The sequence below is a fragment of the Macrobrachium rosenbergii genome, chromosome 4 (assembly GCF_040412425.1).
Source record: "Macrobrachium rosenbergii isolate ZJJX-2024 chromosome 4, ASM4041242v1, whole genome shotgun sequence".
NCBI classification, from domain to species: domain Eukaryota; kingdom Metazoa; phylum Arthropoda; class Malacostraca; order Decapoda; family Palaemonidae; genus Macrobrachium; species Macrobrachium rosenbergii.
Window position 1 is genome coordinate 37,166,599 of NC_089744.1, and position 22,500 is coordinate 37,189,098.

Here is a 22,500-nt window from a genome sequence, read left to right on the forward strand (position 1 = left end):
ATTTAAGACGGGATATACGCTTATGGTATCCTGGCAGGATACCAGGTAATATTAAGAAAGAAAGTTCTCTTTTTTATATACTGTACATGCATGAATACTTACATAAAGCGGTTCCGGGGAGTACATACATACATACATACATACATACATACATACATACATACATACATACATACAATACAATCCGTAAAGGGATTCCCGGGAATGCATGCATAATACATGCATAAATACATATATACATTCATTCCGTAGAGGGATCACGGGGAGTACATACGTACAGTACATACATACATACATACATTCCTGGAGTACATACGTACATAGATTCCTAGAAGTACATACATACATGCATATATACATACATACATACATTCCTAGAATACATGCATACATACACTCCTAGGAGTAGAAACATACATGCACATATACATACATACATTCCGGGAGTACATACATACATACATTCCGGGAATAATACATACATTCCTGGAGTACATACATACATACACACATTCCTGTGAGTACATACATACATACATGCATATATACATAAATACATACATTCCGGGAGTACATATATAAATACATACATTCTGGGAAGTACATACATATATACATTCCGGGAAGAACACATACATACATACACTCCTTGAGTACATACATACATACATACATACATACATACATACATACGGATAGATAGACAGATATGAAGACCGTGCTGATAAAAAGATTTCTACCCGGACAGCGAAGGCTGCAGAGCGCAACTCTCGCATTACTAAACCGCTCAAGCCATTTGGAAACTCCGTAAAGGGATTCCGGAGTACTTCACTATAAGACAATGGCTTCTGTCTTCACGCTTCGGATGGAAATGGAAGGGGGGGATTCAGCCTTTATCTGCTAAACTATACAAATCTCCATACAAAACCAAGTGCACTTCGGGTACGGTAAAATCAAATCAAGTTCGGTGAATTGTGTTATACGAATAATTTTGTTGAGGTGTAACTTTTTAGTTATTTGCCCAAATAAAAGTGCAAAATGACAAATGTTGCCCCCAGGCCGGATGCTTAACAATTCGATTACGGTTGCATTTCATGTAAACGAGTTTAGAATAATTGATGCATCGGGATCCATGAAAATGAATGAGGTCACGTCGGGTGTGGTCAATCGCCCATAATGAAGTCGGTGAGGAATCAGTTTTATCTACTAAATCATTTTTTAAAAACTGACGGTTAAGAAATTAGATGTCTCATTCGAACATTTCTGGATTTTTATAAGGAAAATGTTGACGAAGATCTTCTTCATGGAGGTATTTTTCTTTAAAAATCTCTTCGTTTAAGAGATATTTGGTTGGTGAAAGTTAATATTTAAATCAGTTTTGGTGAAAAATCCACAATGATGTAAATGTAGATATATATTAAAAATATTTGTATTTATGCATTTACACTATTGAAGATTTCTTCGCCATTTTAGTGACTCGTGCTATTGGGAGATTGTTATATAAATCAGTTTTCTTGTGCTGCATAGAAAAAAACCCTCAAAGGCAACCCTTTGTAACCCTTTCTCTGCCAGAACACCTCAAAGGAAGGTTCAAGATATAAACAAAACGATACATTTAACAGTGAAAACCAAAGAAGACATAATGAAAGCCACTCGCCTGGACAGTATAGTGATCGAAATGAGATTTCCAGCGATTCCCAATAAGCCTACGGTCGTCAGGAGCACCCCGTACACAGTGAACACAAACAGCTTTGGGGAAGGGGCGGTGGCGTTGACTTTATTGTAAGACTGATTGCACAGGGTTTCCAGCATGTCCTGATATGTCTGATTTTCGGCTGTGGCCAGGGTGACCTCCAATTCGGGGCCTTCTGTGACGTGGCTGGAGGCTGGTTGATCGTCCATCTTCATTGCTAGCAATGAGGTCGAGTTCCTGGTCATTTCCCCTGAACGATGAGCTATGGAGCTACCTGGAAAAAAAACATTAATAAAAAAGTGGATGCGAATGAAAAATAGAGAAGGGAAAACCACTAGAGAATACGAAATTGTATTTTAGTAACTTTAAATTGATATCGTTTTCACATGCGTTTATCAAGCTCTGTGTGTCTATATTTCTTATATTTCGTCCCATAAAGGTAGTGAAATTTCCAAATATCCATTCTTTAAGTTATTTATACCAATATATCCACTATGCACCACAAGAGTTCTTGGGTTCAATTCCTAAAAGAGCAGGAACAATTTAGTCTATATAATATATATATATATATATATATATATATATATATATATATATATATATATATATATATATATATATACAGTATATATAATATATATATATGTATATATTTGCATATACATATATATAAAATAGGATATATAGGGACTTATATGATGGAATATATATATATATATATATATATATATATATATATATATATATATGTATATGTATATGTATATACATATGGATACAGATATACATATATATATATATATATATATATATGTATATATATATATATATATATATATATATATATATATATATATATATACATATATATATATATATGTATATGTATATACATATGGATACAGATATACATACATACATGTATGTGTGTATGTGTGTGTGCGTATAAGGAAGGTGAAGAGTGGGGATTAACTCTGACGGAAACTACGGACCTTTTATAAGCTTTATGAGATTTAGGCTGCCCAGCCAACTACTGGGGCGCTTTCGGCCATTCAGAGCTTAGGCCAGTTAAAAGAGGGAGTTGGAGCGGTTGGGGAACAAGATACAGAGATCCAGAAAATAAAGGAGGTGAAGTACAAGGCTCCAGAGGTGGAAGTGGGAGAAAGCTCAGTCATGGAAAGGTTGAAAAGCAAGACTGAAGAAAAGAAACGAGAATGGAGGTAAAGCAAAAAGCTAAAGACCGGTGCAACTGAGGGGCCGAAGGGACGCTGTGGACACACTTTAGTAATGCCTACATTCCACCGCGTGGGGTGTACTGACAGCACGGACCCCTTACGGGGGTACAGACTTTGTAGATTCTTCAAGACAGAGGGTAAATGAATATTCGAAAACCGGATGAAAAAGATTACACTGAACCGTGAATCCGAGCATTAGAGATTTCAACGAAATACAGAAAAAAAGTCCATTAGGCTACCCAACCTCATCCCTGAAGAATTGCTACGAAACAGGAACGCTATCGCCCTGAGAAGCAGCTGCCCCATACAAAAGGAGTATATATATATATATATATATATATATATATATATATATATATATATATATATATATATATATATATATATATATATATATATATATATATATATATATATATATATATATATATATATATATTATATATTGTCTAGAGCTGAAGGAAGGAATGAAAGGAGTTGACCAAGCGCTTTCGTGTATTTTCCACACCTCCTCAGGGTCAAGTATATGTATATATATATATATATATATATATATATATATATATATATATATATATATATATATATATATATATATATAATGTATATATATATATATATATATATATATATATATATATATATATATATATATATATAAATATATATATGTATATGTATATATATATATATATATATATATATATATATATATATATATATATATATATATATATATATATATAAATATTGTACAAATGGCGTTTAATGTCCAGTTCGCTACTTAGGAAATCCGCATGGGCATGTTCTCACAGAGTTTCAGCAGTAAAATATTACAATTTAATTTTCTCTCCCATTCACAAGTGACCCTTCAACTGCTTATCTGTCTTCACAGAACTGTCGGTTCAGTCTCCGAGTGTCTAACCACCAATTGTACTTTCATTTCCCTCTGCAGCCCTTCTGCTTCTAATACATAAAAGATCCGTCTTCCCTTGCTTCCTCTCATCTACGGAGTCTGCTAACCTGAGCGCGCATGCAAAATACACGCGCATGCACACACACACACACATGCACTCTCCAAGCGGAGCCTCGTCTGTTATGTGCGCTTTTATCTTAATTTTCTCTATTTCCAAGAACGCATTAACTGGGGGTTCTACCTTTTCTCGTCCCTCAAGAGTGCCACTCCGTGCTTTAATGTCTGCTTCTTTAAATCTTCCTTCCAAATGTACGATAAGAATCCTCTCTTTTGTTAAAACATTTGCTGAGAAATGATGTTCCTCCTGTGTCTCAAACATTCCCGCTATAAGTTTAGACTCTTCGCTTGGACTGTCTGGTTAATTTTGTTATCTTTTCCTCTTTTATGATATTCGCAACTTTCTAGACTTCTGAGCGTTTTAATTTTAGCTGTATTTCTGTCTCACATGCTATCTCTTTTGATATGCCTTCTTCTTTTTATATACTTTTTGTCAAATGTTTTACCCAGACTTCCTGCTACCGCCTAATACTACTGTTACTACAACTTCATGAAGTAACGTAACTGAAATCACTAATAGTGTGGCTTTACAAACCCTATACGAGTAATTAAATCATCCTTGTCTCCAAAACACCTTTTAGTCTCTCTTCTTCTTTTTCCTTTTCTTTGAAGCACCCGGGAGCTACAACACCAAAATTCCATCAAGACATTAACTAGAACAAAGGTAAAGGTCTTCACCGCACCTTCACCTAATGTGGGTTGTATGTAGTCTCCTTTAGAAATTCAATTAATTCCAGAGATAAGAAATATGTTCTCAATATTAATTGGGTGAATTTTTCTTTCTTTTATTCTTCGTGATTTGTTAACACTTTTTGCACTACTCTTCGATGATTCTTAAACATCGAGGAATTGAAACTTCTGCAACGCCACATTTTTTGGCAAACTCCTTTTCCCCCCTAATTACTTCCTTTATCGTGACTTATCTCCACTTTGTTTTCCAAGGATAATTTCAATCAACGCACCGATCTTTCATTAACCAATTTACACCATTCATGCACTCTCGCCATAGCCATGGTTCTTCTTTGGTTTCCCGAAATTCTTGCCTCAACGTTTTACGAACTTAAATTACCAACCTCGCAGTCCCATAAGCTTTCGTATCTTTTCCGCTGCACTGGCCATTGTCATTTGATACGAATGTTGCTTTCTGGGCTACGCCGTTCTTAGTCCGGCTTCTTTCTTTATGATAGCCTTCATTTTCTGAGCCATTTGGGGCGAATATTTCCTTAATACATAGATAATTAATTACTATGTATATATGTACGTATATCTCTCCTCTCCTCCACATGGATGCCCTTATATATATATATATATATATATATATATATATATATATATATATATATATATATATATATATATATATATATATATACATATACTGTATATACATACTGTTATACATTTATTTATTTATCACTTTTACCAGCGTGACTTTTTCATATTCACAAATTTTAAGCCAAAAATAATGTTTGATTTCGAACACATCATCCCTCGGGGATAACCTACACCCAGGACGAATCATAACTGATAAGTGTTTCTGGGCCGACCAGGATTCGAATAATGGCATGGTTGGGAAACAAAGATATTTGACGTTAATGCTACAGGTAACGATTACTAGGATATAAAAACTTATGTTTATGATTCTGCGTGGAAGTATTACCATCCTCCTCTCCATAACTTTCTGGACATGTTCTCTATCTGAGAACTTAATGTCCAGATGAAATGTATACTTAAGAGAAAATTGTTTTTTGGAGTATGTTTCCAGTGTCATGTCCTCGAAAATTAGATGACTATATATATATATATATATATATATATATATATATATATATATATATATATATATATATATATATATATATATATATATATATATATATATGTATATATTCAAATTTATGTTGTTTCCTTTAAACGGGTGGCTCAAGAGCAAACTATAAAGTAACTGTCATTGCTACAATCATACTTTTGTTGTGGATATATATGCAAATACACACACACACATATATATCTATATATATGTATATATATATATATATGTATATATACAGAAAATCATAATCCTCGTGTTTAAATACCTTAGTGTTTATTTATATGTAGGTTTTATAAATTTATATACTGGAAAATGGTAAGTATGAATATACAATTGATAAGAAAAGCCAAGACATTTAGGAACCATATTTCAGGTGTAACGAATGACTTCTACTTCGCGTAGGATTCGGCTTTGACAACAAGTACAAAGACTGCAAAAGGAACTGAATACATTAATTGAGGAAAGTCAGAGGAGAGGATATTAATTAAATGAAAAGCTAAGAAGATAAAGAACAGCTTTAACGCACATGAGAAGAGGGGTGGGGGAACAATGGATTTTATTGATGGAAGCTGCGAGTTCGAAACGAAAATAAACATCAGAGACAAAGGAATTTTTAAACAAAGCAAGGGAGCTGCTTACTACAACAGCAGAGATGTATAGGACGCCAAAGTGTCTTTGAGAGTGTGGCACCTTCTTGACAGGAAAACTGGATCCACAAGATGTATGGCATTGGGAAGTTATATAGGCACTTGAAATACTGACTCAAAAAGGACTTGGGCAAAAAAGAGAAAATTTACTTTAACAGATTATAAGAAGAGGCTCGTGCAGGGAAAAGTGTTTGTGGATATGATAAAGTATTGAAAAATCACTAAGTCTGGCCGTGTTTTACGGGATGAAGGCTTCTTCAGAGGGGTAAGTTGGCAGGGGCGATGATAAGGTAATGGACTGAAAAAGCAGGAGGATTAGAATGATTAATGAATTGATAGAAAGGCCACGTGGGACAATGGAAAGAAGGCCACTAACAGGAAAAGATTAGGGCAATAGTTAACACTTTTCTGAAGGTGAGAGCTATGTTCACTGGATATATATATATATATATATATATATATATATATATATATATATATATATATATATATATATATATATATATATATATATATATATGCTTATGTATATATATACGTATATACATACATATATATATGCTTATGTATATGTATACGTATATACATATATATATATATATATATATATATATATATATATATATATATATATATAATATGTCTAGATATATAGGTATGTTCTTTGGCGCAAGGAAATTAATCCAAACCTACAGGATGGCAACAATATTTAAAAAAATATATGGCCTGTTGATTAGGCACATGAAAAAAAAAGTTAAGCATACCTTAGTTTAACCAGACCACTGAGCTGATTAACAGCTCTCCTAGGGCTGGCCCGAAGGATTAGATTTATTTTACGTGGCTAAGAACCAATTAGTTACCTAGCATGGGACCTACAGCTTATTGTGGAATCCGAGCCACATTATAGCTAGAAATGAATTTCTGTCACCAGAAATAAATTCCTCTAATTCTTCACTGGCTGGCCGGAGACTCGAACACGGGTCTAGCAGAGTGCTAGCCGAGAACTCTACCGACTCTTCCAACGAGGAACTTAGGCACATGAAACAATGTACTAACAAGGCTCATTGAATCCATGGAAAATGGTGATGGCAGCGAGACTATGAAATGTTGACTTATGTGAAAAGTAATATACAGCGATTTAGGTTAGGGTTGAATGCGATATTTTCCACTTCAAACTTTTATCAGATATGAGATTTTTTTTTCTATATCGTCAGCAGTTTTACTATTCGTTGAATACGCGCTATATATTATTCGTTTTTTCTCGGAAGCAACGGATATCTATTGAGTGAACGTGCGAGTAGGAACTCCTCTCCTGCTCCCATTTTTGGTAGTGAATGTGATCAGCGCAGCGTAATTTCATTATATTTCCATTTTCGCGGTCCTACAATTTCCTACTGTTACTCTGTTGCTTTACGGAGTGTAGGCATACGATTTCATAAGTTTCGAAAGGCCTACTACAGTATAATGTATACTGTAATATTTTAGTACATTTTGTTTTTATTTTATTTTATTTCCTTCGAGGCCAGGGCTACCACCACCAAGAATTTGGGTTTGCGTGATTGTCTTCAAATATGTCCGAACTACTTTTTGTCTGCTTTTAAGTTATTGACGTTACCTTCCATTAATCACAAATATCTCCTGTCGTTTCAAGAGAGAATTGTAGCTTAAAACCTGGGAATTATTATTATTACTAAACTAGTTTAACCAGACAAACGAGTCAGTCTTGAAGATTCTCCCAGAGTTGCCCGGGGGGATTTTATTTTCAAAGACGTGAAGCTGAAAATGGACCAAGGTAAAGCTAAACAAGCTGGCCAGCTAAGAGGGAAGAGACAAAAGATAATGGATCAAATAAATGAAGAATGTAGGTAAGGCTGGAGGAATGCTTTAAAAAATAAAAGAAAAAACTCAAGTAGCGCTTACAAATGCTCTGCTGAAGGTACATCGCAGGTGGTACAAAATACCTTTTGCAAACATTGTGCATCGTAGGTGTTATATTGTACCACCTACAATGTACCATCTGCAGAGCATTGTACATTGTAGATGATACACTGCCGGTATATTATAGGTGGTACTGTGTAGATGGTACACTGAACGTGGTACTTGTAGGTCGTACAATGTTAAATACTCTGCAGAGGGTACATTGTAGGGTACGCAATGTATCACCTGCAATATACAGCTCTGCAGAAAGTACATTGATGGCGATGCAACGTACCATATACTTACAATGTTCTGTGGGCATTGCAATGTGATTGGTACGCTGCATCACCTACAATGTACCTTCTACAGAGCACTGTAAGTACATTTTAGGTGGTACATTATAGGTACATTGTACCACCTACTGAGTACTTACAATGCTTTGCGAAAGGTAGGTGATGCCCCCCTTAGAGATCGAGGATGACTTGGATGGGACGTACCTCCATAAGGAATGCATCCCAAGAGTATACCTCAAGGACAGAAAGGACAACCGGCGGAGAATCCTACGACGAAAATTAGCGAAAGAGGGATCCGGATATCTGTGTTGGGTCGTTAAAGATCCTGCCCATCCTCGGGACGACTGGGATAGACGATAACGATGGTAATGTTAAAAAAGAATATATTATTCTGTCGATGGTGAAAATGGAAGCCATTCCGGTGTTCCGTTATAGGGAGGACTTTTATATCTTCTGCATCGGTTGTGTTCGAGCACATCTGATTCCGCTGAATGGTCTTCTCCTGTCATATGTTATAGGTTTAGTTACAGTCTACTGGACGTGGCCCATTTTGTTGACAGGCAACTGAATTCCTCTCTTTGTTTTATTGTTAGAGCAATAGATGTGATGGTTTTGTTGTGAATGCATATTCCCCTTTTGATAACGCAGGTGTCACAATTATATATATATATATATATATATATATATATATATATATATATATATATATATGACACCTATATATATCATATATATATATATATATATACATACATATATATATACATACATATATATATATATATACATGACATATGTTATCATACATACATACATACATACATATATATATATATGTGTATATACATACATACATAATACATATATATCTCTGTGTGTATCAAATCTCTCTCTCTCTCTCTACATATATATATATATATATATATATATATATATATATATATATATATATATATATATATATATATATATATATATATATATATATATAAAGTATACTTTCAACTCGTTCCATACTAGTCATCTGTCAAAAGTGATATATACATTCCCAATGAAACGGTCATATTTATTGCTTTAACAATGAAACAAAGGGAGAAATAATTCAGTTACATCACCAAATGGGCCACGTCCAGTGCGCTTTAACTAAACCTGTAACATATGACAGGAAAAGACTGTTCAGCGGAATCTGATGTGTTCGAACAGAACCGTTGCGCGAGATATCAAAGACCGCCGCAACAAGGGACAAAAAAAAATTCATTTTTGAATCTTGTTTGCCGATGACTTTTCGGCTGAACTCTGCTATGTATTAGGATGTAATTCCATTGTGGTTATCAATGAAGACGACCACGGGAGGTCGAAACAGTTGTCGGCTGAGAAATTAATAAATATAGCAGCGTTGAAACAGTTTTGTTTGTCCCTCCTGAAGAATGAAAAAGTGCTGGAGGCATCTGAAGTTTTGCCCGTGGATTGTGGAAGAAAATGAAGAAAAACTTCCAGAAAAAAGATACATACATACTTACAAATACACACACTCACACGTATATATATGTATATATATATATATATATATATATATATATATATATATATATATATATATATTCGGCTGTGGCCCATGACAGAAGACTAACCTCAAGTACCTAATGCATTCTTAAGACCAACCAAGGCATAAAGGATTCCCCCAGAAACGAATCCAAGTGGGTTCCCCTCAGCAGGATTCAGGTATTCTCTCGCTGTGTCATACGCATATTTCCCCAGAGTCTGTAGCTCTAGTGTGTTATTTTTCCGATTTTCAGCTTGCAATTCACGACGGAGATGCTAAGCCAGTGCTCGCCCAGCTGAAGAGACCCACTGCGGTGGACTGACTGCGAGATGTGATGCGCTGCTTGGGTCTACACTACAGAGGCGCAGCGGGCTTAACCCTTCGGCCTGTGTACAAGAGTGGCCTCTGTGACACCAGTAGCCTGTTTGCTACACACTGGACCCACTGCATAGAAGTCTTTTTCTTTTAAATAAAAACCACTAATTTTTAGCTAATCATATAACACTGGTCACTTTGATGTTTTAATCGCTAATATTTGACACTGTTATAGAAGCCCCGTTATAAGAACAGAGTTAATGACGTTGAATGCTCTCTTGGGGTGCGAACTAAGATTTGCAAATGTGTTAACTAACATATATAGAAATGTTCGGCGGTGACAGATGAAACCTGAGATTCTTTTGCGACCCAAAACCTTTAACGACTTTTATATATCAGATCAACAACCTTCCATTTATGTAGCAAAGGAGTGACGACTGACACTCCTTTTTAAGGCACTAACTGAATTTGGGTGTGTGAACGTGAAACGCTGTCCGCTGAATCGACGGGGTCAGCAACAGCCATCGAAGTTGGGAACTACAATGTGGTTACGTAATTTATCCCTGGTTTCCCAGAGCAGAGAATGTGGCCTCAAGGAACCTTTTTCTATGGAGATAAAGTTGGGGAAATCAGACGAACTCACTTCGCCCTTGTAGCTGAAGTAGAATAAATCGAAGTGTGACGGAAAAGGTATATTGAGCCGATACGAATCACAGTTTTGGAATACATAAAAGGGATACATTCCGCAATATAAAAATATAATGGAACATGGATTCATTATCTATTCATATGCAAACACACCCACGCACATACATTATACATATACTTATGATTTTTTTTTACCTACAACGTGCCATTTTTCATATTCACTAACATTGAACTACGAATGTCGTTTAATATCAAATAAACTCAACCTTGGGATAACGTATACCGTAGTGGGTTTTATAAAGGATGAGCGATCAGTCACCATGGGAACCGAATGGATAGCGTCAGTGAAAAGTCGTCGTTCCCTAACCATTCGGTGGTTCGAGTCTCCCTGGTGAGGGATCGCCCATCCCTTGTAAGTTTCCCTTCGGTATATGTTATCCCAAATTTGAGTGAGTTTGATATTTAACCTTATTTGTAGTTTGTCCGTAAACACACACAGACACAATATATATATACATATATATATATGTGTGTGTATGTATGTATATGCATATATTTATACATATATATATATATATATATATGTGTGTGTGTGTGTGTGTGTGTGTGTGTGTATGTGTGTGTTTGAGTCTGCTGTACAAGCATTATTTGTGCATAAATACGAACGTACAATAGCTATCATTATGTCATGTGTCCGCATATTCACGTATCTGTTAGAAAGATCTAAAGTGCATTGCGAGCATAAAACGAACACCCACCAATAAACTCCTGGTATCACAAAAACTAGAGTGAGGTGTCCAAACTAATGTAAATAGGCATAAAAAAAAGTGGCATGACAAGAGGCAAATACTAAATATGAGATGAAGGAAGACAGAGGCCCATATTGGTAACTAATTACCCCGACGGAGGTTCGCCAGAAAAGGATCGTCTGTCCGTCCCTCCGTCCGTCTGTCCTGTCTCGTCTCTTCTCGTCCCGCTGCTTCAGGTTCGGGCTTCAGGAGGCGATCCTACCTCTGCTCCATTATCCCTAAAACACTTAACCTTGTTTGTGTGATGGATGGAGGTTGATTCGCTGGATATTATCTTATTGGGACTTTTTATGGATCGCCTTCCCACTTTATGCAATCAGTTGTTACACGTGACTCGGGTCGGTGTATCTGCGTGATCGATACTTGGCGCCTTTTCAAATAAACGAAAAGCTTTTGGGCATCAGTCTGAGGAGCTTTTTACGTAATTTTGATCTGAAATCATTTTACACTTGTTCCAAAGCATTTTAAGGAGGGATAGATTAGGTGCTTCCTCTCTGAATATCGTTCAGATTTTTTAAGCGAATGGTAAGTAACATTCACTTTATTCTTCACGTGAACTTCAATTATTTTTATTTACTGAAAACCAGATAACTCTTTGAAATACATGACAATAAAATTATTTTATGCAAGGAGCTCAGTTTCTTACACCTTTTAAAATAATGTTTTTGCTGAGATAAGCTGCTGTGAAGCTCTGTGCATGTATTTGTGTTTCAAAGGAACGCTTCATAAATACTATTTCGGCTGATACAATTTCAGGGTGATGACTTTACAGGTTTTCGGAGATGAAAAATAAATAATGACATCTTTATATTGAATCCGCGAGGATTTTTCGTATTCAGCATCGACACTCCTCCGGCAAGAATTATGGTTCCTTTTCTTCGTTTCTTAAAAAGGTTTTAAACTCCCTATTCTTTTCTATCTCCAGAAAAGTACGATGAGTTTCAGATTATTGAGCCACTTTCTCAAAAAATATTTCTCTATTTTTTGTTTTTATTTCTCCTTCTGTAACTGAAGGCGAGGTAAAAAAAAAACTTGCATTTTTCTCCTCATAAAATGCCTGCTTGGATATATTCTCTGTAACTGAAGGCGAGGTAAAAAAAACTTGCATTTTTCTCCTCATAAAATGCCTGCTTGGATATATTCTCTGCTAAAGAAAACTACGAAAGATTTAAGACAGTATTCATTTATAACATATTCACACAGCAGTAGTCAGTCAACTTTGTAGGCTGTTACTATCATTATTGAATCGTTTAATGGTGTCTGACATTAACAACCCCATTTTTGGCGGGCTGCTGATCTTGGTATTTAAAAGCCGTTATAGGTTTCTAGCTCTAACATCGATCACAGGTTTCGTCTGTCAACGCAGGACACTTTAGTATTCTGCAAAGTTAGGTTACTTCTTTCAGATTTCTTCCACTGTTGTTGAACTGTTCAGATAAAGGAGTTTCTGTGACATTATCAAATATTTGATCACAAAATATTGAATCTAGATTTCTGCTAATGATTTATGGCTAACGCAAGTTTCATGGTAAGTTCCTCGCTGGGTTGAGCGGGTTCCGTTCTCAGCTACCACTCTGTTGGTCGCGAGTTCGAATCTCCGACCGGCCAGTGAAGAACAAGAGGAATTTGTTTCTGGTGATAGAAATTCATTTCTCGCTATAATGTGGTTCGGATTCCACAATAAGCTGTAGGTCCCGTTGCTAGGTAACCAATTGGTTCTTAGCCACGTAAAGATTCAAAAATAAAATCTAATCCTTCGGGCCAGCCTTAGGAGAGCTGTTAATCAACTCAGTGGTCTGGTTGAACTAAGATATACTTAACTTTTTTTAGTTTTCTGTAAAAGAAAACCATTGAGATGGCTTTGTCTGTCCGTCCTCACTTTTTCTGTTCGCCCTAAGATGTGAATCATCAAGCATACCAAATTGCAGCCCTCTAGCCTCGGTCGCTTTTATTTTATTTAAGGTTAAAGTTAGCCATGATCGTGCGTCTGGCAACGCAACAACACAGGCCAACACGGCCGGGCAGAGTTTCATGGGCCATGGCTAAAGCCCCTTTTACACGGGTCAAGTAGAAAGGCAAGTCAAGTGTGCAAGTAACTTGCTTCAAGTAACTTGACGTGTGTAAACATTACACTTGATCAATATTTTGTGCAAGTCAAGTAAGAAGCAAGTTGAGAGTCAAGCAGAAGAGCAAGTCAAGTGAATAGACACGAGGTCTATTTTGAGGCAAGTTGCTTCCCCTCCATTCACCACTGGCAAGTTACTCTACTTGCTACCTACTTGACTCATGTGAACATGCACTTGAATTTCCAGCTCAGTTGCAGCAAGATCAGCACAGACGTTGTGCCGAATGTATAGTACCGGAATTTTATTTTACTCATCATCGTTTTGTTTTATATATTCAGAAATGCCCTCAAAGTGGACTGAAAATGTAACATGCAAGTTTGTACTATCGTATATGGAGCATGAGTGTTTGTGGAAAATGCATATCGAAATATATGGAAACAAGGCGGCATGACAGAGTGCTCTCATGGACATATGAAAGAAAATGGAAATTGAAAACTATACAATTAATGATGTAAAACAGAAAATTAAAAGTTTAAAGGACAACATTTAAGCAAGAACAAAGTAAAATAGAACAGTCAGAAAGATCTGGTGCTGGTATTCAAGATGTGTATAAGCCTGCAATTAAATGGTTTCCACTAATGAAAGACATAATGAAACAAGGAACACTGAAACGAACATCACAAAGTAATTTGTGAGCACATTTATTAATCAAACATGTTAGGCTAAATTAGGCTATATATGTGCTTTAATTTGTAGCTGAACACTGCACATCCCTAGGCCTAACCTAATAAACCGTACTAATCTTTTCTAGACATATATTTTTATATAAAAATTCAGTGACACTGTTTTTAATCTTTAATGAATCATTCTGTCCTGCCATGATAATTCACCATAAATCATGAAATAAGCAAATATTTTCACTTATTTTACAGGAATTACTATAATTATTTTTTTCTTTTTAATGCATAGGAGCAGATTTTTATTTTTTTAAGAACAAATTTTACAGCAAGGGTTTATACATATTTCAAATAAAGCCGTTCTGATTCTTGGAAAGAGGAGAAACTTATTTTTGTAACAAAGGAATGTTCTCATTTTTATAACAGAACAATTATTTACTTTGTAACAAATAAAGATTATTTATGTCCCAGAGTAGAAATGCATTTTGCAACAAGTTAACAACAATTTTGTACTGAAGCATAAATGTTTATAGTAATATTTCTTTGTTATTTTTTTAAGTAAAACTCTATTTTGTTACAGAAAATATATTTTTTTTTATTTTTGTACTAGAAAAGTAATTTATTTTTCAAAAATAAGGTAGAGCAAATCATGATACAAACAAGATGTAAAAAAAAATGGCATAATAAAACTTAAATTTTCATATATACATGCAGCTTGTTGTAAATTGTGTCACAAACATCTGGGATAATCTTCGAAATTGAAGCAACTGAAACCCGATTTCTGCAGATTTCTGAATGAGTGTCCAGTTGCTAGATATGTGAGGGTTAACTCTAATTTGGTTTTAGCTGGTAATGCATCTCTCATCAAGGTATCATTTTTCTGCATTTCCAGGCCAACGGCATTAAGAAGCTTATCAAAAACTCTTGGGGACATCCTTAAGCAGGATCTATATTCACTGGGATCTTCACAATACAGCTCTCTTAAGAGTTGCTGAAGCCCCATGTTCATTTCTCCTTTTTATCCACTCCCTCCCTTACCCAAATTCGCTTTTCTTGAGTAACCTCCTCCTCAGTTATATCTAACATCTCACTATAAAATAACTTGGACACATTTTTAATTACAGTCTTCGTAAGATCCATTGTAAAACAAAGAACGTATGTGGATGCTCCAAATGCACAGCATAAACTGAGAGGCTAGTTGCCTGATTCACTTGCTTTGTGTATACAAGCACTTGCCCTATGCTACTTGCCTTCAAAAGAGAAGCAGTCCGCTTGCTCACTTGACTTGCCTCTCTACTTGACCCGTGTAAAAGGGGCTTCAGAGTTTCATACAGCATTATACGCCGTAGAGAAAATTCGATTGCGCCGAAGAAACTTCGGCGCATTTTTTACTTGGTTAAGATAGCATTTCCTATAAGTTTCCTCTTTTTATAACGACAATAAACTTGATTTAGAATTATATCAGACACATTATATAACTTCGTACGAAGCTTGCAAACCTAAAAAAAAATTTTAAACTTCTAAAAATGAAAATTAATAGATTTCCATTTCTACGTGGAATAGGTCAGCTTTATGTGGAGATAGTTGATGCCTGTGAAGCTTTTTGATATCACGTCGAAATTAATAATAGTTTTGAACAGTTTCTACGTGGTTTTCCTCCAGCAGGAATAATAACTTGAAAAAGGGGGAAAGTGTTAATGGTTTATCAGAGTGAAGGCAAGAAATGGCGGTTATCGATTTTTTGAGTGGCGCGCAAACGTATTTGAAACAGGCCCGTGATGAAGATGATAAGATAATAATAATAATAATTTCAGCTCAGGGCCATATACAGAGATAAATAATGCAGAGACAATACGGTACACGAAATTAAGATAAACGGGATAAGAAGTTTTATCATAATAAACGGCTACACTCAAACAGTATTAGAAGAACTGTAGTAACAGTAACAATTTTTAAACATTTTAAATTGCACCTAGAAAATGTAAATAAACATAGCGCAAATGATGAGGCCATACGATAATTTAAAAGGCAATTCGCTAGACAACAACGAAAGAATAACCACTGGAGTGAAACGAGAAGTTCACGGTAAACCAGATAAAACGACATATCACTTAAGCGGACGTTATCTAGATGGATGTCTATCACAACCAAGAGACATGTAGAGTGCAATTAATAATTAGACTTGGGTAATGATGTGACACGTCAACAGAATCATAAACCATTTAATTCTATCAATGTGTAACAACTCTTCTTTCCCTTTCTGTAACATTAATTTTCTTTTCTTCATGGCTTGTATTAAAGCCGACTTCTTTCTGTGTTGGGCGACAATCTTTTTCCCCTCTGACTTAAACATAGCAAAGGTATTAGCTATGCTTAAGTTAGATGGCATCTTGAAACGTGGATGACGAGACCCCAATTTTCGATGCCTCTGGCAAAGAAATAAAAAATTCACAACGGAGATTCATATTTTAATCGCTCGAACTCCTGACACTTTTATTAGAAGTATTTTTCATCCGTGAGAGTTGGCAGGTATCTATAAGCTATTCATGCTGTCCTGGTTCCCGTGGAATCCCCCTGAGCCGTCCACTAAAGATATGAATAAGTGACGGTATAAAACAGACATAGAGACCCACATTCCACAGCTCGCAGCTTCCTTTAGTTTATTACTTTGGTTGGCTATGTTCCTGTTTGCGTGATTGTAACTTGATCTAATATTTTGTTAATGAAGGGCTAATACTCACACATACACGCACACAAATAAATTTATATTTAAAACATATATACAAAATATATATATATATATATATATATATATATATATATATATATATATATATTCTTATGGGCCATTGGGCTTAACCTAGCAATCGAATCCATGTAAGATGGCCGACTAGTGCAAATAGAGTGTAATGGCGTCCAACCCAGCATACCTCTCTCTCAGTAACCCCTCCTTTTATCCACTCTCTCTGATGCCGAGATCTCTGTGCTTTTTAAGCTTAATGGAATGGTGTGCACAGCTGCCGCCATCTTGTGAAAGTTGCCCTGAGGCAACCCTGGGCCAGTTCAGAGAACCATGGACCAGGAGATTGGGGTATTCTGCTGTTAGGAGCCTTCTCAAGTGGACATAAATTCCCACTCTTCTTAACAGAGACCGCCATTTGCCTCGTGCAACGTGACACTAATTCTGTGACCCAACTCAAAAAGGTTTGATCATTTTGGATACCCAAGGTAAATCTAAGCCATACACAGGAATTTGGCCCATTTTCCTTCACCTATAATCTATTTTCTTTACTTTATCAAGAAACCTTCCCAAATTCCCCCCGTGGCCTCCCACGTGTATCCCTCTCTTTCCCTTTGTCACTATATGTGCCACCTTGGACCCCATACAACTCTTCTACACCAAAGCCACCCACCATTTGCATACTTAGTTAATTTCCAGATTAAGAAAGTGATAGTAAAACGTCTCTTGACTGGCTGTACCATCCATATGCCCGCCCGAGTGGTTAGAGCAATCTTTAAGCATTCAGGAGTGATATTGCAGTGAGTTAGGATAGCTTGATGGTATATAGTTAGGCCTTTACTTCATGCTAGTCCTATGGTTAATTTGACACCTCTCTCTTTCAGATGGATGCCTTTATCATGTGTGACATAGGGCAAATCTCAGCTCATACTTTCATTCGTCACTTGGACCCACCACGAGCAACGAAACAAAGGAATTTCACCTTTACAGCACTGTCAAATAACTATATACGGTACTCTTTATTGTTTACCCACGTGTGCCCCTGATTTGTGAGCTGTTGCTATTATTTGTTAATAATTAAACATTGTTAATTGTTAACTAAGTATAGTTATGCCTTGCAGTAACTTGATGTAAAGTAATAATTAATGTTTGTATCCCAATTCTTTCCATTGCTCTCATGCATTTTGTATTACTGTCAGCCATTTTAGAGCATTCCGTTGCACAAATATCGTTTAATATCCAATTCACTACAAAGAATTAATATTGATAACTGCCTTTAAATATAATATCCGTTGATGCCATCCTGTTTAAACAATATATTTATGAATGTACATATATTACAATATATATATATATATATATATATATATATATATATATATATATATATATATATATATATATATATATATATCTCATGGTTTTCTTTATTCAGGTAATACGTTTCCGAGATCCTTGTCTCATCCTCAAGGCTAAAAATACAAAGTAAAATATACAAATACAGCAAGAAGATTTAGGATATGTACAAATAAAAATATGAGATTTCTTATGTTAACATATATTAGCTGGCACAAATATCGTTTAATATCCAATTCACTATCGCTCGGGAATAACTGACACTCAAAGAAAATTATTGGATATTGATAACTGCCTTTTAAATATAATATCCGTTAGATGCCATCCTGTTTAAATGACATCCTATTATTATTTGCATGAATGTACATAATTAAATCTTAAGTATTTGATTTTACAATAGGATCTCGAAACGTAGGCCGCCCTGAATAAAGGAAAACCATGTATATTTTATATATATATATATATATATATATATATATATATATATATATATATATATATATATATATATATATATATATATATATATATATATATATATATATATATATATATATATAAATATATATATATATATATATATAGAAATAAAATATATCTATATATATATATATATATATATATATATATATATATATATATATATATATATATATATATATATATATATATATATATATATATATATATATATATATATATATATATATATTAGTGCATCCGTGCAGGGAAACTGACGGATAAGTACTTCACCGAAGATCATGAATATGTTAGTTTTATTTTCTTATGTTTTAATGCTCGACAGCTGGCTTTAAAAACACTAAAACCTAAATAACTGGAAAAGCCATTTGCCATGTGTCTGCATGGTACTAAAAATCATGTATCCCTTGTACGTTACATCTATTGGTAAGTTTTTAGTGGAAAGTATAGACATTTTTGTTGTAGGCTCAGTCCCATCCATCACTCTGACAATTTCTTTTTGTTACATTGTTTTTTTACCATTCTGTAACATAATGAAAGTATTCAGCTTTTAAATACTAATAGCATTTTGACTTGAAAACCAACTCTACACAGACTAAATATAGCTACAGTCAAACTCAGTCAGCTACAATTAGACACACTTCAGTTGGGAGTTACACTCCTAAAATATATTAATAAAATATTGTATATTATATATATATATATATATATATGTGTGTGTGTGTGTGTGTGTGTGTGTGTGTGTGTGTGTGTAATTCTAATAGCCACAATGCCCTCTTAACTTCTCGACCAGTAGATTCTATATATATATATATATATATATATATATATATATATATATATATTCATATAGACATCTATATATACATACACATATATATGTATATTTATTTATGAATATACACATATATACAAATATATATATAATATGTATATTTATGTATATATATACAAAGAGAGAGAGAGAGAGAGAGAGAGAGAGAGAGGTGCCTTATTAAATGCTGAGACGAACAAATTTATCCACATTATATAGCCATGGGAAAGTTGTAGAAGAAAATGCAACTTATATCTTCAGACCGAAACGAAATCCGATTTGCCTCTGACTCATAAGGATCTAAAACGATTGTCTGGGGACCAATAGAAGTGATTGGTGGAGTCAGTATCTTGACAGAGAATTGAGGAATTAAAATGGAGCAGAATTATTTTTCAGATAATAAAGTCGTAAGGTATGGCGATAAGCGAATTCCTGTTTCGGTTAATTGAAATTTGTCATACCCCCCAAAATAAGATTGATTTAATCATTCGTTATAAGATATTAAACCTTTTTTATGTATTTTCCACTTCATTAAAAAGAAAAGTTCAAATGTTTTGAAAGAGTTCTTACTGATTTTTCATTAAGGAAACTTGCATGTCATGTGATCAATATTTGGACCCATCATCTGCAATCATTTTTCCATCGTGGTCATCAACCTTTGAAATATGATCATGCAGTCGACAACCTACACTTTTACCGCGTATGGTAAGGACTGGAACATCTAAAGCTGCAGAAAATTCTTCAGACAATATTTGTTGAAGGTATTCTTAAACATGTCTCTAACAACTAAGTCAGGGAAGTTTGGCTATGCTTAATAATAATCATAAATGCTTTACGTAGCTTTTTTTTCTTTGACTGCTCTTGTATACATTTCAATTAATAATTATGTGGACATATATATATATATATATATATATATATATATATATATATATATATATATATATATATATATCAGTGGGTAGACCGTCGACTGGAGTTGTTGGAAGGAAACTGTCGTGGGATCGAGACCCGGCAGTACCGATCCATTTATCACATACAAATTCCCCTTCGGTGATCATTCACCATGGGGATATTCCTGAGATAGCGTGAATTTTATATTAAACAACATTTGTAGCTTCATGAATATATATATATATATATATATATATATATATATATATATATATATATATATATATATATATATATATATATATCAAACATTCCCCTAACACAATTGGCTCAAAAACATGAAGTAGACAAAAGTTGCTGAATTAAGATCGAACCGTCTTTCCAAGAAACTCCCACAACATGAGCTGTATTTTACACCTGCAAAGAAGGGTCACCAGCAGAGCGTCAAACCCACCTTTATATTATGCACCACTGACCCTGCCTTGCAAGAACTTTCTCGCTTCCTGGATAATAAACGTCTTCCATTCTAAAAACCTCATAGTATCTGCTCAACACTTACCAGCTCATCCTTCTCTCCTTTCTCCAAACACTTCCGAATCATATGCTTTCCTATCCGTTCTCTCTACATAACCATAATTTCTCAAAACGCTCATATGCATCTTTTGCACCTCCATTAACCCTTTTACTACTTTTCTTCTTTTTTTATATCTGCACACTTCTCAGCCTTACAGTTCCCTTCATTCCACATATGGATTCCACAATTCCACAATTCCACAAGCAATTGATCTCAACAGTTTCAACCATTTTTCAATTTTATTCATAATCAACACTCACTTTACTTTCAAAAAAGCGAACTGGCTCAGCAAATCGCTTCGCACATTCCTTCTTACACTTCCATAGACTCTCCAATTCATTGTCAAATCTTTTGTGCACACCCTCCTACTTTCCTTGCTATGCCACTTATTCTGTGACTCTTCTCTTCCTTCGTGCTGCCATTATCGGGCATTTCACCCAAATGCCTATATAAATCAACCTCTTCAGTTCTTCCACCATTCATGTTTAGACTCATGGCTTTGCTTAACTATTGCTAATATTCAGTTTCAAGTCTTTTTCTCTAGTAAACATTTTTAAACTCTTTTGCTTGGTGTCTACAATTTCTCGTCACTGTCCCCAGTCAACACTGCCATTTTTAAAATTAGCCTACTTGCTTATCCCAGAAATTTGCATTTATATCTGCCTTTTTTTGACAACTGAAATCACTTTATTCGTGAAGATACATATAATAGTAAACCAAGTGACTTTGTAACTGCAGAGTTCTTACATCATGAAAGGATCAGCCTTAAGTTTTTACCAAGTCTTTGGGAATGAGGCTGTTAGCCTCACGCCCTTTTTCTTGAACCAGACAATGCTGGTTTCCAAATACAACTGCTTGGAACTGGTAGAGGGTTTACAGGAAGCAACCTGCAGTCCTAATGAGCGTTTGCCAAGAGCTGTACCATTCAGCCAAGTGTGTTGTTATATATTATA

General features: G+C 34.8%; 1 protein-coding gene across 2 annotated transcripts in view; it reads right to left on the bottom strand.

Annotated features, from left to right (window-relative positions):
- The window catches only part of LOC136832721 (FMRFamide receptor-like), a 108,498-nt gene that overhangs the window by 51,345 nt on the left and 34,653 nt on the right, over positions 1-22,500 (bottom strand). The window contains exon 2 of one of the 2 annotated variants that reach the window (XM_067094238.1): positions 1,658-1,967. In XM_067094238.1, coding sequence (XP_066950339.1) covers positions 1,658-1,938 — 281 coding nt within the window. In that variant the 5' untranslated portion in view covers positions 1,939-1,967. The remainder of the gene's footprint in view (positions 1-1,657; positions 1,968-22,500) is intronic. The other variant, XM_067094228.1, reaches the window with a different exon arrangement.